The sequence below is a fragment of the Scyliorhinus canicula genome, chromosome 5, assembly GCF_902713615.1.
Source record: "Scyliorhinus canicula chromosome 5, sScyCan1.1, whole genome shotgun sequence".
In the NCBI taxonomy this organism is placed as follows: domain Eukaryota; kingdom Metazoa; phylum Chordata; class Chondrichthyes; order Carcharhiniformes; family Scyliorhinidae; genus Scyliorhinus; species Scyliorhinus canicula.
In genome coordinates this window covers 120,066,741-120,079,948 of record NC_052150.1, presented here as the reverse complement: position 1 = coordinate 120,079,948, position 13,208 = coordinate 120,066,741, and the positions used below count along the sequence as shown (strand labels likewise).

At 48.5% G+C, this 13,208-nt stretch overlaps 1 protein-coding gene across 1 annotated transcript in view; it reads left to right on the top strand.

Moving 5' to 3' along the window:
* Nucleotides 1-13,208, top strand: part of casd1 (CAS1 domain containing 1) — a 154,626-nt gene that overhangs the window by 68,140 nt on the left and 73,278 nt on the right. The window contains exon 4 of the mRNA XM_038797559.1: nt 12,611-12,655. Within this exon, the coding sequence (XP_038653487.1) occupies nt 12,611-12,655 (45 nt within the window). The remainder of the gene's footprint in view (nt 1-12,610; nt 12,656-13,208) is intronic.

The following is a 13,208-nucleotide window of genomic DNA, read 5'->3' as shown; positions in this document are numbered from 1 at the left end:
TTAGTTGGAAGCCATGCTAAAGTGCTCCTTACTGTCCAGGAACGTATAAACTAGGTTACGGGCATAGGACGGGGGAGTGGACGTGGGTAGGGTGTTCTTTCGGAGGGTGGGTGCAGACCCGATGGGCCAAATGGCCTCCTGCATTGTGGGTCTCCATAATGCTGCAAATTCCAAAGACATTATAACTCCTTTTCCAGATCATTAAGATATGACTTTTTAAATTGTGTTTTGTGTTCTCAAGAGATTCCAAGTGTTTTATAGCCAATGAATTAAATGAAATGTAGTCACTATTGTTATGTTAAAAGAAACTCACTTGCCAATTTTCTGACAAACAACAAGAGAATGATGATCATTAATCTGTCTATAGTAGAGTTGGTTGAGGGATAAATGTTGGGCCGGAGAACCCTCCCTTCTCCAGATAATGCCACAGGTTACTTTGTGTGCACCTGAAAGGGGCAGATGAGTCTCTGCTTATTGTCTCACCTGAAAGATGGCACCTCTGACAGTGTAGACCTCCTTCAGTAACACACTGAAGTATGAATCTAGATTATGCTCATCTTCTGAAGTGGGACATGACATCAGATTCCTAGGTAAGTGTGGTACCAATGAGGATAAGTGACAATAGTCCATTATCAAAATAAGTAAGGCAGACCAACACAGTTTAAAAAAACCTTGCATTTATGTAGCATCAAAGTGCTTTACAAAATTAACTCATTTTAGATTCCAATGAATGTTATCTATAAAATATATATGGAACCCACCAATAGTGAAGAAAGGCGATTTTGCAGTAACAATTTCAGTTGAAAAGAGCTGTAACTGTCTCTGAGCAAGCTGAAGTATATTTTTATGTGTACTATCAGATTGCACGAATAAAGAAGCCTCACACAGTTGTAGAAAATTAAATTTTATCTGCTGCAATCAAAATGGTTAAAATAATATTCAGGGAGACAGAGACAAATAGACTTACAATTGTGCCCTCTCTCGCTGAAGTGAAGACATGAGGCAATTGCAGCTGATCAGGAAACCATGCTGGTGGAGCACCTGAAACCCACCTGCGCTTTTGCTCTTCAACCTGATGTGAGCATTGAAGGACATGATGCACACACTGGCCTCTGTGGGCGAATAGTATTCTTGATGATATTCTGTTCTGTCTCTCACTTCTAACCATGACATGGCACAGGAATAGTCAGTTTTACAGGGGTACATGGACAGCGAAAATAATCCCTTGGACAACACACGTATTCTCTGGAATTGCACAGTTGGATTTTGTATAGTTGGTGTTCCAGCGATGGCAAACCACACGTCAGGTGTGCGTGCGTTGTGGTGAAGAGAGTTGCTCCATCTGCTGTTTAGATTCTCTGCAGTATTGGGGGGGAAACAACTAAATAGCTGAGCACAGAGCAGGTCATAACCATTGTGAACTACACCCACTTCATGAGCAACTGTTTGCAAACCTGTATGAAAACTTTGACCTGCCTGATCATGATGCATTGTTTCACATTGAGGTGTACTGGTTGTTGAGAAAAAGGATATGGAAAAGGATGTTTGACCTGAGGCATCAGCTGCTTCAATTTGCAAGGGCTTCCAAAAAATAAGTTGGTTGATTTTCTGTGACGAAAACATGATGTGTCCATGCATATGTCATTATTTAGGAAACTAAATATACTGAATGCAAAAATGCAATGTAAGCATACAAAACAAATTTCTCAATTGAATGATTGACTTTCAGCATTCATTGAAAAAAATTGTGTTTTAGAAAAGTAATATGCTGAAGTTGAGCTATGACTCTTGCCCCCAACTTTTCCAAATTTCTGTCTTGACAATAAAATCAAACAGTGTCTCACTCGTGATGATTAACCTTTCAGCCACCTGGGAGAGCACTTTGTGATAGGGTGGGGGAGTGCCTAGGTAGGATGCTCTTTCAGAGGGTCAGTGCAGACCTGATGGGCCAAATTCTCCTTCGGCACTAGGGTTCTATAAAATAATGGAAAAGAGATGCAAAGTTTGATTGGGTCCTTTTCGGTGTCAGCTTGAAGACCTGGATTTGCCCAGAACTGAAATAACTTTATTGAAATTTCATGCAGTCAATTTTTTTTTACAGGAAACAATATCCAGAGTTTATCTGGCAGAATTCTAGTTCAGTGTGAAGACTGACTATTCTGATATCGCATTGCATGCATTGAAAGTGATGATTCCTTTTTGCCAGTGTGTGTTTGCGCAAAACTAGATTTAGCACAAATGTCGGCATAAAATCTCAATATTTTTTTTTTTTTTTAAATAATTTTTATTGAATTTTTCAAAATACAAACATTTTAACCCCCCCTACATTTACATTTAAATTATAACAAAACAAAGTCAAACCCCCCTACTTAACAAGAAAAAGAAAAAAAAAAATCCCCCCCCCCCCCTACCCGCGCGTCCCCCCCCCCCCCCCCCCCCCCACCCGCCGGCGAACCGACAGTCAGACCAACTTATCATTTCTAGCAGCGTCCTCGGGCAGGCCTTGCCCGTGCCACCGCCGCTACCGTACTTCCTTCGTCGTTGTCCCCCCCCCCCCCCCCCCCGCCCTCCCTTCCCCTCCCGGGTTGCTGCTGTCATGGCCTCAGTTTCTATCTCTGATCCAAGAGGTCTAGGAAGGGTTGCCATCGCCTGGAAAACCCCTGCACCGACCCTCTCAGGGCGAATTTGATCCTTTCCAATTGGATGAAGTTTGCCATGTCGTTTAACCAGGTGTTAACACTCGGAGGCCTTTCGTCCCTCCACTGAATCAGGATCCTCCTCCGAGCCACCAAGGACGCAAAGGCTAATATTCCAGCCTCCCTCGCCTCCTGTACCCCCGGTTCCACCCCAACCCCGAAGATCGCAAGTCCCCATCCTGGCTTGACCCTGGACCCCACCACTCTCGACACCGTCCCTGCCACCCCCTTCCAGAACTCCTCCAGTGCCGGACATGCCCAAAACATATGTGCATGATTCGCAGGGCTTCCCGAACATCTAATACACCTGTCTTCACCCCCGAAAAACCGACTCATCCTTGTCCCCGTCATGTGGGCTCTATGCAGTACCTTAAATTGAATGAGACTTAGTCTCGCACATGACGACGACGAGTTGACCCTCTCCAGGGCGTCTGCCCATGTCCCGTCCTCTATCTGTTCCCCCAGCTCTAACTCCCACTTATCTTTCAGCTCCTCTACTGGTACCTCCTCCACCTCCTGCATAATCTTATAGATGTCCGAGATCTTCCCCTCCCCGACCCAGACCCCTGATAGCACCCTATCACTCACCCCCCTGTCGGGGAGCGCGGGGAACCCCGCTACCTGTCGTCTGGCAAATGCCTTCACTTGGAGGTACCTGAACGTGTTCCCCGGGGGGAGCCCAAATTTCTCCTCCAGCTCTCCCAGGCTCGCAAACCTCCCCTCTATAAACAAGTCCCTCAGTTGTCTAATACCCGCCCTCTGCCAGCTCTGGAATCCCCCTCCTGTGTTTCCCGGCGCAAATCTGTGGTTCCCTCTTAGTGGTGCCCCTATCAGACCTCCCACTTCCCCCCTGTGTCGCCTCCACTGCCCCCAGATCTTGAGGGTGGCCGCCACCACCGGGCTCGTGGTATACCTCGTGGGAGGGAGCGGCCATGGTGCCGTTACCAGTGCCCCTAAGCTTATGTTGCCGCAGGACGCCCTCTCCATGCGCTTCCAGGCTGCCCCCTCCCCTTCCATCATCCACTTTCGTACCATCGATGTATTTGCCGCCCAGTAATATCCTGAAAGGTTGGGTAACGCCAGCCCTCCACTATCCCTACTCCGCTCCAAAAAGACCCTTCTAACTCTCGGGGTGCCATGTGCCCACACATACCCCATGATACTACTCGTTACCTTCTTGAAAAAGGCCCTGGGGAGGAAGATGGGCAGACACTGGAACAAAAACAAGAACCTCGGGAGGACCGTCATTTTAACTGACTGCACCCTCCCTGCCAGCGACAGCGGCACCATGTCCCACCTCTTAAACTCCTCCTCCATCTGCTCCACCAGTCTGGAAAAGTTCAACTTGTGTAGGGTCCCCCAGTTCTTTGCCACCTGCACCCCCAAATACCTAAAACTTTTAACTGCTCTTTTGAAGGGGAGCCTCCCAATTCCCTCCCCTTGGTCTCCCGGGTGTATTACAAAGACCTCACTTTTCCCCAGATTTAATTTATATCCCGAAAAGTCCCCGAACTCCGCTAGTATCCCCATTACCTCCGGCATTCCCCCCTCCGGGTCTGCCACATACAACAACAAATCATCCGCATAGAGCGAGACCCGATGTTCCTCCCCTCCCCTTGTCAGTCCTCTCCACCCCCCTGAACCCCTCAGTGCCATCGCCAACGGCTCAATCGCTAATGCAAAGAGTAAGGGAGATAGGGGACATCCCTGCCTAGTACCTCGATGGAGCCCAAAATATTCTGACCTCCTCCCGTTTGTTACCACACTTGCCATCGGAGCTGAATAGAGCAGTTTTACCCACTTGATAAATCCCTCCCCAAACCCAAACCTTTCCAACGTCTCCCACAAGTATTCCCACTCCACCCTGTCAAATGCCTTCTCCGCGTCCAGCGCTACCACTATCTCCGCCTCCCCTTCCACTGCTGGCATCATAATCACATTTAACAATCTCCGGACATTTGTGTTAAGTTGGCGTCCCTTCACGAACCCCGTCTGGTCTTCATGGACTACCCCTGGCACACAGTCCTCTATCCTGGTTGCCAGGACCTTTGCTAACAGCTTGGCATCTACATTTAAGAGGGAGATAGGCCTGTAGGACCCGCACTGGACCGGGTCCTTGACCCGCTTCAAAATCAAGGAGATCAGGGCCTGCGACATTGTTGGAGGCAGAACCCCCCCCTCGCGCGCCTCATTGAAGGCTCGCACCAGCACTGGACCCACCAAGTCCACAAATTTCCTGTAAAACTCCACCGGGAACCCATCCGGCCCCGGCGCCTTCCCCGCCTGCATCTGGCCTATCCCTTTAATTAGCTCCTGCAGCTCTATCGGCGCCCCCAACCCTTCCACCAGCTCCTCCTGTACCTTTGGGAACCCCAATTTGTCGAGAAAGTTCTTCATTCCCCCTCTCCTCTTCGGCGGTTCAGACCTATACAATTCCCTATAGAAGTCCCTAAAGACCCTATTCACCTCTTGCCCCTTCTGCACTACATCCCCACCCCTCTCTCTCACTCCCCCAATCTCTCTGGCTGCATCTCGCTTACGAAGCTGGTGTGCCAGCATCCTGCTCGCCTTTTCCCCGTACTCATACGCCGCACCCTGCGCCCTTCTCCACTGCATTTCCGCCTTCCTAGTGGTCAGTAGGTCGAACCTGGCCTGCAAGCTACGTCGCTCCCTTAATAGCCCCTCCTCTGGCGCCGCCGCATATTTCCTATCTACTTCTAGGAGCTCCCCCACCAGCCTCTCCCTTTCCTGCCTCTCCTTCCTCTCTCTGTGTGCCCTTATGGAGATCAGCTCTCCTCTAATCACTGCTTTCAAGGCCTCCCAGACCGTCCCCACCTGCACCTCACCTGTGTCATTCGTACCCAGATAGTTCTCAATGCCCGTTCTCACCCTTCTGCACACCTCTTCGTCCGCCAACAGCCCTACATCCAGGCGCCACAACGGGCGTTGGTCCCGCGCCTCCCCCATGTCCACGTCCACCCAATGTGGTGCATGGTCCGATATCGCAATGGCCGAGTACTCCGTGTCCTGCACTCTCGGTATCAGCCCCCTGTTCAATACGAAAAAATCGATCCTAGAGTACACTCTGTGGACGTGGGAGAAAAAAGAATACTCCCTCGCCCTAGGCCTACCAAATCTCCATGGGTCTACCCCTCCCATCTGCTCCATGAACCCCCTTAACACCTCTGCCGCTGCCGGCCTCCTATTCGTCCTGGAACTCGATCTATCCAGCCCAGGGTCTAACACCGTATTAAAGTCCCCTCCCATGATCAGGCCCCCTGCCTCCAGTCCCGGGATGAGGCCCAGCAGGCGCCTCATAAAACCCGCGTCGTCCCAGTTCGGGGCATACACATTTACCAGTACCACACTCTCTCCCTGCAGCCTACCCCTCACCATCACGTACCTGCCCTCCTTGTCTGCCACCACCTCTGCCGCCACAAACGACACTCTCTTTCCCACCAAAATCGCCACCCCCCGGTTCTTGATATCCAAGCCTGAGTGGAACACCTGTCCCACCCACCCCCTTCTCAGGCGGACCTGATCTGCTACCCTCAAATGAGTCTCCTGCAGCATTGCTACATCAGCCTTCAGTCCCTTCAGGTGTGAGAAGACCCTTGATCTTTTGACCGGCCCATTCAGCCCCCTTACGTTCCACGTGATCAATCGGGTCGCAGAGCGACCCGTCCCTACTCCCTGTCGATTAGCCATGTCTTGTCCCTTGCTCGCCCCGGGTCATCCCTTCTTTTCTGACCCGCTTCCCATAGCGATGGCCCCCCCCCCCCCCCACCCCCCCCGGCTCTCCCCTTCTCGTCCCTGGTCTTTCTAGCAGCAACCCGGTGTCCCCCCCCAGTCCCCCCCCCCTTCCCCCCCCCCCCCCCCCCCCCCCCCTGGCTAGGACCCCTCCTAGCCGCGATGTACCCCACATCGTACTCCCGAGAGTCAGCTGGTCTCCGCTGACCCGGCTGCTCCTGCCACATTCCGACTCCTCCCGGTTCACCCCATCTGCGCCCGTGAAAGATCCCCTTAAAACCCCCGAGAAAGACCCGCATAATCAACCCGCTCCCCCCCGTCCCGTCTCCCCAACTTAACGATATAAATACAAATACCCAATGGCAACTAAATACATAAATACTTAACTACATACTTAAATAACAAAATAATTAACTAACTATCAACTAACAGTGTGCCCAACCATCACCCTCCATCAAACAGTATAAATAACCGCAGATAACCATAACCCGAAAAGAAAAAAAAGAACAAAAAACCCCCCCCCAAGCACCCAAAGAAAAAGGGTAAGAGGGGTAAATAACTAAGGGAAATTGGAAACGGGAAAAAACACCCCATAAGAAGCCAACGACCCACAATAGAGATTTCAACAGTACAAATATACAGAAACACCCAACAACTCGAAACCTTCAAAATATTCAGAAAAGTCAACCGTTCGAGAAAAAACACCCCAAACAATCCACGAAACTGTTACCCAGTTCCGACCTGGCCTGAAAAAGAAAAGGGCCACTTGCACAATCAAGAGTCCCCCGGCGGCTACGACCGCCGGTGCTCCCAGGTTTTAGTTCGTGTCCAACTTTTCCTCTTGTACAAAGGTCCAGGCCTCCTCTGGGGACTCGAAATAATGATGTTGGTCCTTGTAGGTGACCCACAAGCGCGCCGGTTGCAACATTCCCAATTTGATCTTTTTCGCGTGTAGCACCGCCTTTGTCCGGTTGTACCGGGCCCGCCGCTTTGCCACCTCCGCACTCCAGTCCTGGTACACCCTTACCGTCGAGTTCTGCCACTTGCTGCTTTTCTCCCTTTTAGCCCACCTCAGGACTTTCTCTCGATCACTTAGCCGCTGGAACCGCACCAGCACCGCCCTCGGGGGCTCGTTTGCCCTAGGCCTCCTGGCCATGACCCGGTATGCCTCTTCCAATTCCAGGGGCGCCGGACCGGCCCCTTCCCCCATCAGGGAGCTCAACATCTCCGCCACATATCCCGGGAGATCCGACCCCTCCAGGCCTTCTTCCAGGCCCAGGATCCTCAAATTTTTCCTCCTCATCCGAGTGTCCAGCTCCTCGAAGCGGCTCTGCCACTTCATGTGGAGTGCCTCGTGCACCTCCACCTTTGCCCCGATGACTGTGGCCTCCTCCTCCCTCGCGGCCATCTCCTGCTGCAGATCTTTAATCGACGCCTCTTGGATCGCCTGGGCTCCCACCAACCTGGTGGCCGTCGCGTTCATGGACTCTAAGAGTTCCACTTTCATCTCCGTGAAAAAACGGAGGAGAGCGGCCTGCTGCTCCTCCGCCCATTTCTTCCACTCCTCCGGTGCACCGCCGGCCGCCATTTTGATTTTCTTCCCCCGCTTTTTTTGGGGAGCTGCTGCCGTTTTTCTTGCCGCTCCACTCCGGGTACCGACCATAAAATCGGTCTAGTTCTCCTCAGGGGACCTTCCCCCACCGGGATTCGTTTTTTCAGCGCCGTTGGGGCCCTCCAATTGGCCCAAAAACACCTTTGTTGCAGGAGCTTCCAAATGTGCGGCTTAGCTAGTCATAGCCGCAACCGGAAGTCATAAAATCTCAATATTGATCGACCTTCGATGTCACCGTGGAAATTTGATGTGCAGTGTCAATCATACTACCAGATTCTATTTATTTTTGTTGAGGTATTTGAAAATGTTGACAACAGTAATATAAACAATGACATCAACATGGTAAAATAAACATCCCCCCCCCCCCCCCCAGCCCAATCTTCTCAAACCTCAACCATACAACAACAATCGCCCCCCACCCCCCCGAACACCACATTTGCTGACACCGGAGTTTCCTCCGCCTCCGGAAGCTCCTGGTAAATATCCAATACCTTCCCTTCTCACCCTGGCACTGGAAACTACTCTATTCTGTATCTCCGTGGCGGCAGCAGCGGAAAGGCCGGCACCTGTTTTCTCAGGAAGTCTCGCACCTGCAAATACCTAAAACCATTCCCTGCTGGCAATTTAAATTTATCCTCCAAAGCTTTCAAGCTGGGAAAGCTCCCGTCTATAAATAGATCCCCCATCCTTATAATTCCTGCTCTCTGCCAAATCCGGAACCCACCATCTAGCCTACCCAGAACAAACCTCTGGTTATTATAAATCGGGCACCAAATTTGGGCAGTGCGGTAGCACAAGTGGATAGTACTGTGGCTTCACAGCGCCAGGGTCCCAGGTTTGATTCCCCGCTGGGTCACTGTCTGTACGGAGTCTGCACGTTCTCCCCGTGTCTGCGTGGGTTTCCTCCGCGTGCTCCGGTTTCCTCCGACAGTCCAAAGACGTGCAGGTTAGGTGGATTGGCCATGATAAATTGCCCTTAGTAATCAAAAAGATTAGGAGGGGTTATTGGGTTACTGGGATAGGGTGGAGGTGAGGGCTTGGGTGGGTCGGTGCGGACCCGATGGGCCGAATAGCCGCCTCCTGCACTGTGTGCTCTATGTATGTTCTAAATCGATGCTCCCTCCCCTCTCTTGTATCTCCTCCATTGCCCCCAGATTCTCAGAGCCGCCACTACCACCGGACTTGTGGAGTATCAGGCCGGCAAGAACGGCAGAGGTGCCATTACCAGTGCTCCCAAACTGGTGTCTTTACATGACGTCGCCTCCATCCGCTCCCACGCCAACCCCCTCCCCCCACTACCCACTTCCTAATCATGGCTATATTAGCCGCCCAGTAGTAATTGCAGAAGTTCGGCAGTGCCAACCCACCCTCCCCCCGACTGCGCTCCAGCAACACTTTCTTCATTCGCAGCGTTTTACTCGCCCACACAAAAGCCCAAAATAATCTTATTCACCCGCTTTAAAAAGGCCTTAGGGATGAAGAGGCACTGAAAGACGAACAGAAATCTGGGGAGGACTGTCATTTTCACGGTCTGTACCCTCCCCGCCAGTAATAGCGGGAGCATGTCCCATCTCTTAAAATCCCCTTCCATTTGTTCTACCAACCGGGATAAGTTTAACTTGTGCAGTGCCTCCCATTCCCGGGCCACCTGGATTCCCAGATATTGAAAGCTCTTCCCTACCATTCTAAGCGTCAGCTCTCCCAGTCGCTTGCCTGGATCGCAAACATCTCTCTTTTCCCCATGTTCAATTTATACCCCGCAAAATTGCCAAATTCCCCCAAGATTCGCATTACTTCCCCCATCGCCTCCAACGATCTGAAATGTACGAGAGCAGGTCATCTGCATAGAGCGAGCCAAACTGTTCCAGTAGAGCTACAACACTGGCAGATACTCAGCAGTGTGGAAAACTGCCCAGGTATGGCCTGTCCACAAAAAGCAGGACAAATCTGACCAGGACAATTGCAGCTGCAATGGTCTACTCTTGATCATCAGCAGTGCTATTAAGTTGAAATCATTCAGCAATAACCCTTGCTGGTGCTCAGCTTGAGTTCCGCCAGGATATTATTCCTGACCTCATTACAGCCTTAGTCCAAACATGAACAAGGGAGCTGAACTTGAGAAGTGAGGTGAGAGGGACTGCCCTTGATATCAAGGCAGTATTTGACCAAGAGTGGCATCAAGGAGCCCTAGCAAAACTGAAGCCAATGGGAATTGGGAAAACTCTCTAATGGTTGGAGTCATACCTACACAAAGGAAGATAGATGGTTTTGGGTGTTAAAGGTCAATCATCTCAGTCTACGAATGTCACTGCAAGAGTACCTCATTGTACTACTTTAGGCCCAGCCATCTTCAGCTGCTTCATTAATGACGTTCCTTCTGTCACAAGGTCAGAAGTGGGGATGTTTGCTCATGATTCCATTATGTTTAGCATCGTTTGTGATCCTTGTATATTGAAGCAGTCCGTGCCCATATACAGCAATATCTGGGCAACATTCCAGCTTGGGCTGGTAAGTAGCAAGTACATTAGTGCTACCCTATGCCTGGTAATAGTCATCTCCAACAGGAGGTAACCAACCACGTCCCCTTGACATTCAATGGCATTACCATTGCTGAATACCCCACTATTAACATCCAGGGAATTACCATTGACCAGAAACTGAACTGGACCAGTTATATAAATACTGTGGCTCATAAGAGCTTGGCAGAGGCTGGGAATTATGTGAAGAATAACTCAACTCCTGACTCCCCATAGCTGTCCACCATCTACAACACACAGGTCAGGAGTATGATGTAATACTCTCCAGTTGCCTGGATGAATGTAGCTTCAAAAACACTCGAGAGCTCAACTCCAGCCAGGACAAAACAGCGCACTTGATTGACACCCCAATCATCATCTTTAACATTCACATTTTCCACCACCTATGTACAGAGCAGTAGTGTGTACCATCTACAAGCTGCACTGCAGCAACTTGCCATGGCTTTTCAACAGATCTTTTCAAACTCATGAGTTCTACCCGTTAGAAGAGCAAGGGCAGTAGATGCATGGGAACAGAGTTATCTGCAAGTTACCCTCCAAGCCGCACACCATCCTGATTGGAACTACGTCGCCTTTCCTTCACTGTTGCTGGGTCAAAATCCTGGAACTTCCTCCCGAACAGCACTATGGTGTAGTTACTCCGCAAGGGGTGCAGCAGTTGAAAGTGATGGCTTACCACTCAAGGGCAATTAGGATGGGTAATAAATGCTGACCTAGCCAGCGATGCCCACGTTCCATAAAGGATCAAAAAAAAGAACCACCTCTGTCCCCACAGCCCTCCGATATATCTGCGCTCCTAAATCAGGCCCTTTTGTGCATCCACAATTTTAATTGCTCCACCTTTGGTGACCCCGTTGTTTTATAAGGGCTTGAATTCTCTACCTACTGTCTCTTTCGTTCCTCCTCGAACACCCTCCTTCCTTGACTCAAGTCTTTGGTCATCTAATCCAATGTCTCCTTTTGTGGCTCAGTGTCATATTGTGCTTTATAACACCCTTCAGAAGCACCTTTGGATATTTTATAGTAAATATAAGTTGTTACTGATCAGCATTACTTAAGACTGTAGCTGTTTTAGAAGACCAACAACCCCCTCAGGACAACTAGAAATGAGGATTAAATGTGACCTTGCTAGCATAACCAATATCCCAAGAACAAAAATTAAATAAAGCTCATGAGTTAGCTGACGAGATATACTTGGAGGAAAGGAAAGAATTCTAAGATTAAATACATGAAGAGTTTGCAATAAAATATTATTCCGAGCTATATTCATAAATTGTGACTGTATGTCGTTCTCATCTATGTTCTGCTGCAATCATTCTGCTCAAAGATTAAGTGAATGTTTCTATGTTCTAAATGAGTGGATGTTATATGCTGACCTTGTATTACAAATGTCTACACTTAAAATGTAGTTTATTCATTTCAAAGCACTTTGAATGCCTTGAGGTCATTATACGAATCCAGCTTCTTCATTGTACAGGAAACCCAAAGTTATAAGAACAGCATTAAAACTGGTAATATGCATAAACACAGCTCTGATTTTAAAATTCAAATATTACTAGCTATGTCAATTGAAGCTGCCAAGCAAGCTCCAATCATCTAACTAAATTCTCGACACTACAAGTTGGAATTTATAGTTGAGATTGCTACTTATGTAATTTTTAAAAATAAAGGGCTGAGAAACTCTTGGTTGTGCTGTAGCTGCTGACCTATTGTATTGAACAGGAACTGAACACAATTGCCCCTTTTTATATTTGGCCAAACCTAAGCAAGTCCTTAGCATGAATAGGATTACCATCAACACCTATAGTGCATGATTGTTAAGAATGAGTAAGTCACAGCACTAAGAGTGCAATTGGAAAAATTAAAATATTGCAGTGATTTATGCAGCCACAAGACTGGAGAGTGTTGGAAGGTGTTAAAATGTGTGTGAATACCAAAAGTTGATAGTCATGCTTTACTGCCTGTTATTATTTAAACTAATTTTAATTTGATTGAATAATGTATTTAATTGGCAGCATGAGAACATTTCCTTTGAAGACCGAAGCACTTCGTTGAAAATTGTAAGTTCCACTGATTAAATATTTTAATGTAGTAAATTTTTCTGAAGCATTTATTATAACGTTAAGGTGATATTTTCATGTTTACATGAATTTAACTGGGGCAGTTTGATAGCACGAGCAGTTTGGAGAATATTCAATTAGAAACCAAATTCAGCGTGAATCATTGTACTCGAGAAAGGAAATGCAAAGAGCTAATTGGGATGCTGGAAATAATAGTCAAATTGTGCAGCATGTTAAAAGACATTTGTTTTAATTATGAGCTACAATTCTCTGTGATTTTTGTTTTACAGCATATGGAAAGTTCTAACTGATAGCAATATCTTGTTTTTATTAAATACAGGGAGATTTTGTGGCTCTGCATAATGAAGGATGTAATAGTGAAGGATGTATTTATTGGAGCTGCATGTGTGCTCTGTAGATGTAATTTAAGGTTTGGCCAACTCCCCAAGGTGCTAGGCTGCACATGGGAGCTGTAATTGATTTTATTGTTCCTGAACTGGGAGCAGAAAGAAAATGCTTCTTATGTTCAGCGGCAGCATCGTAAAAAATGTGT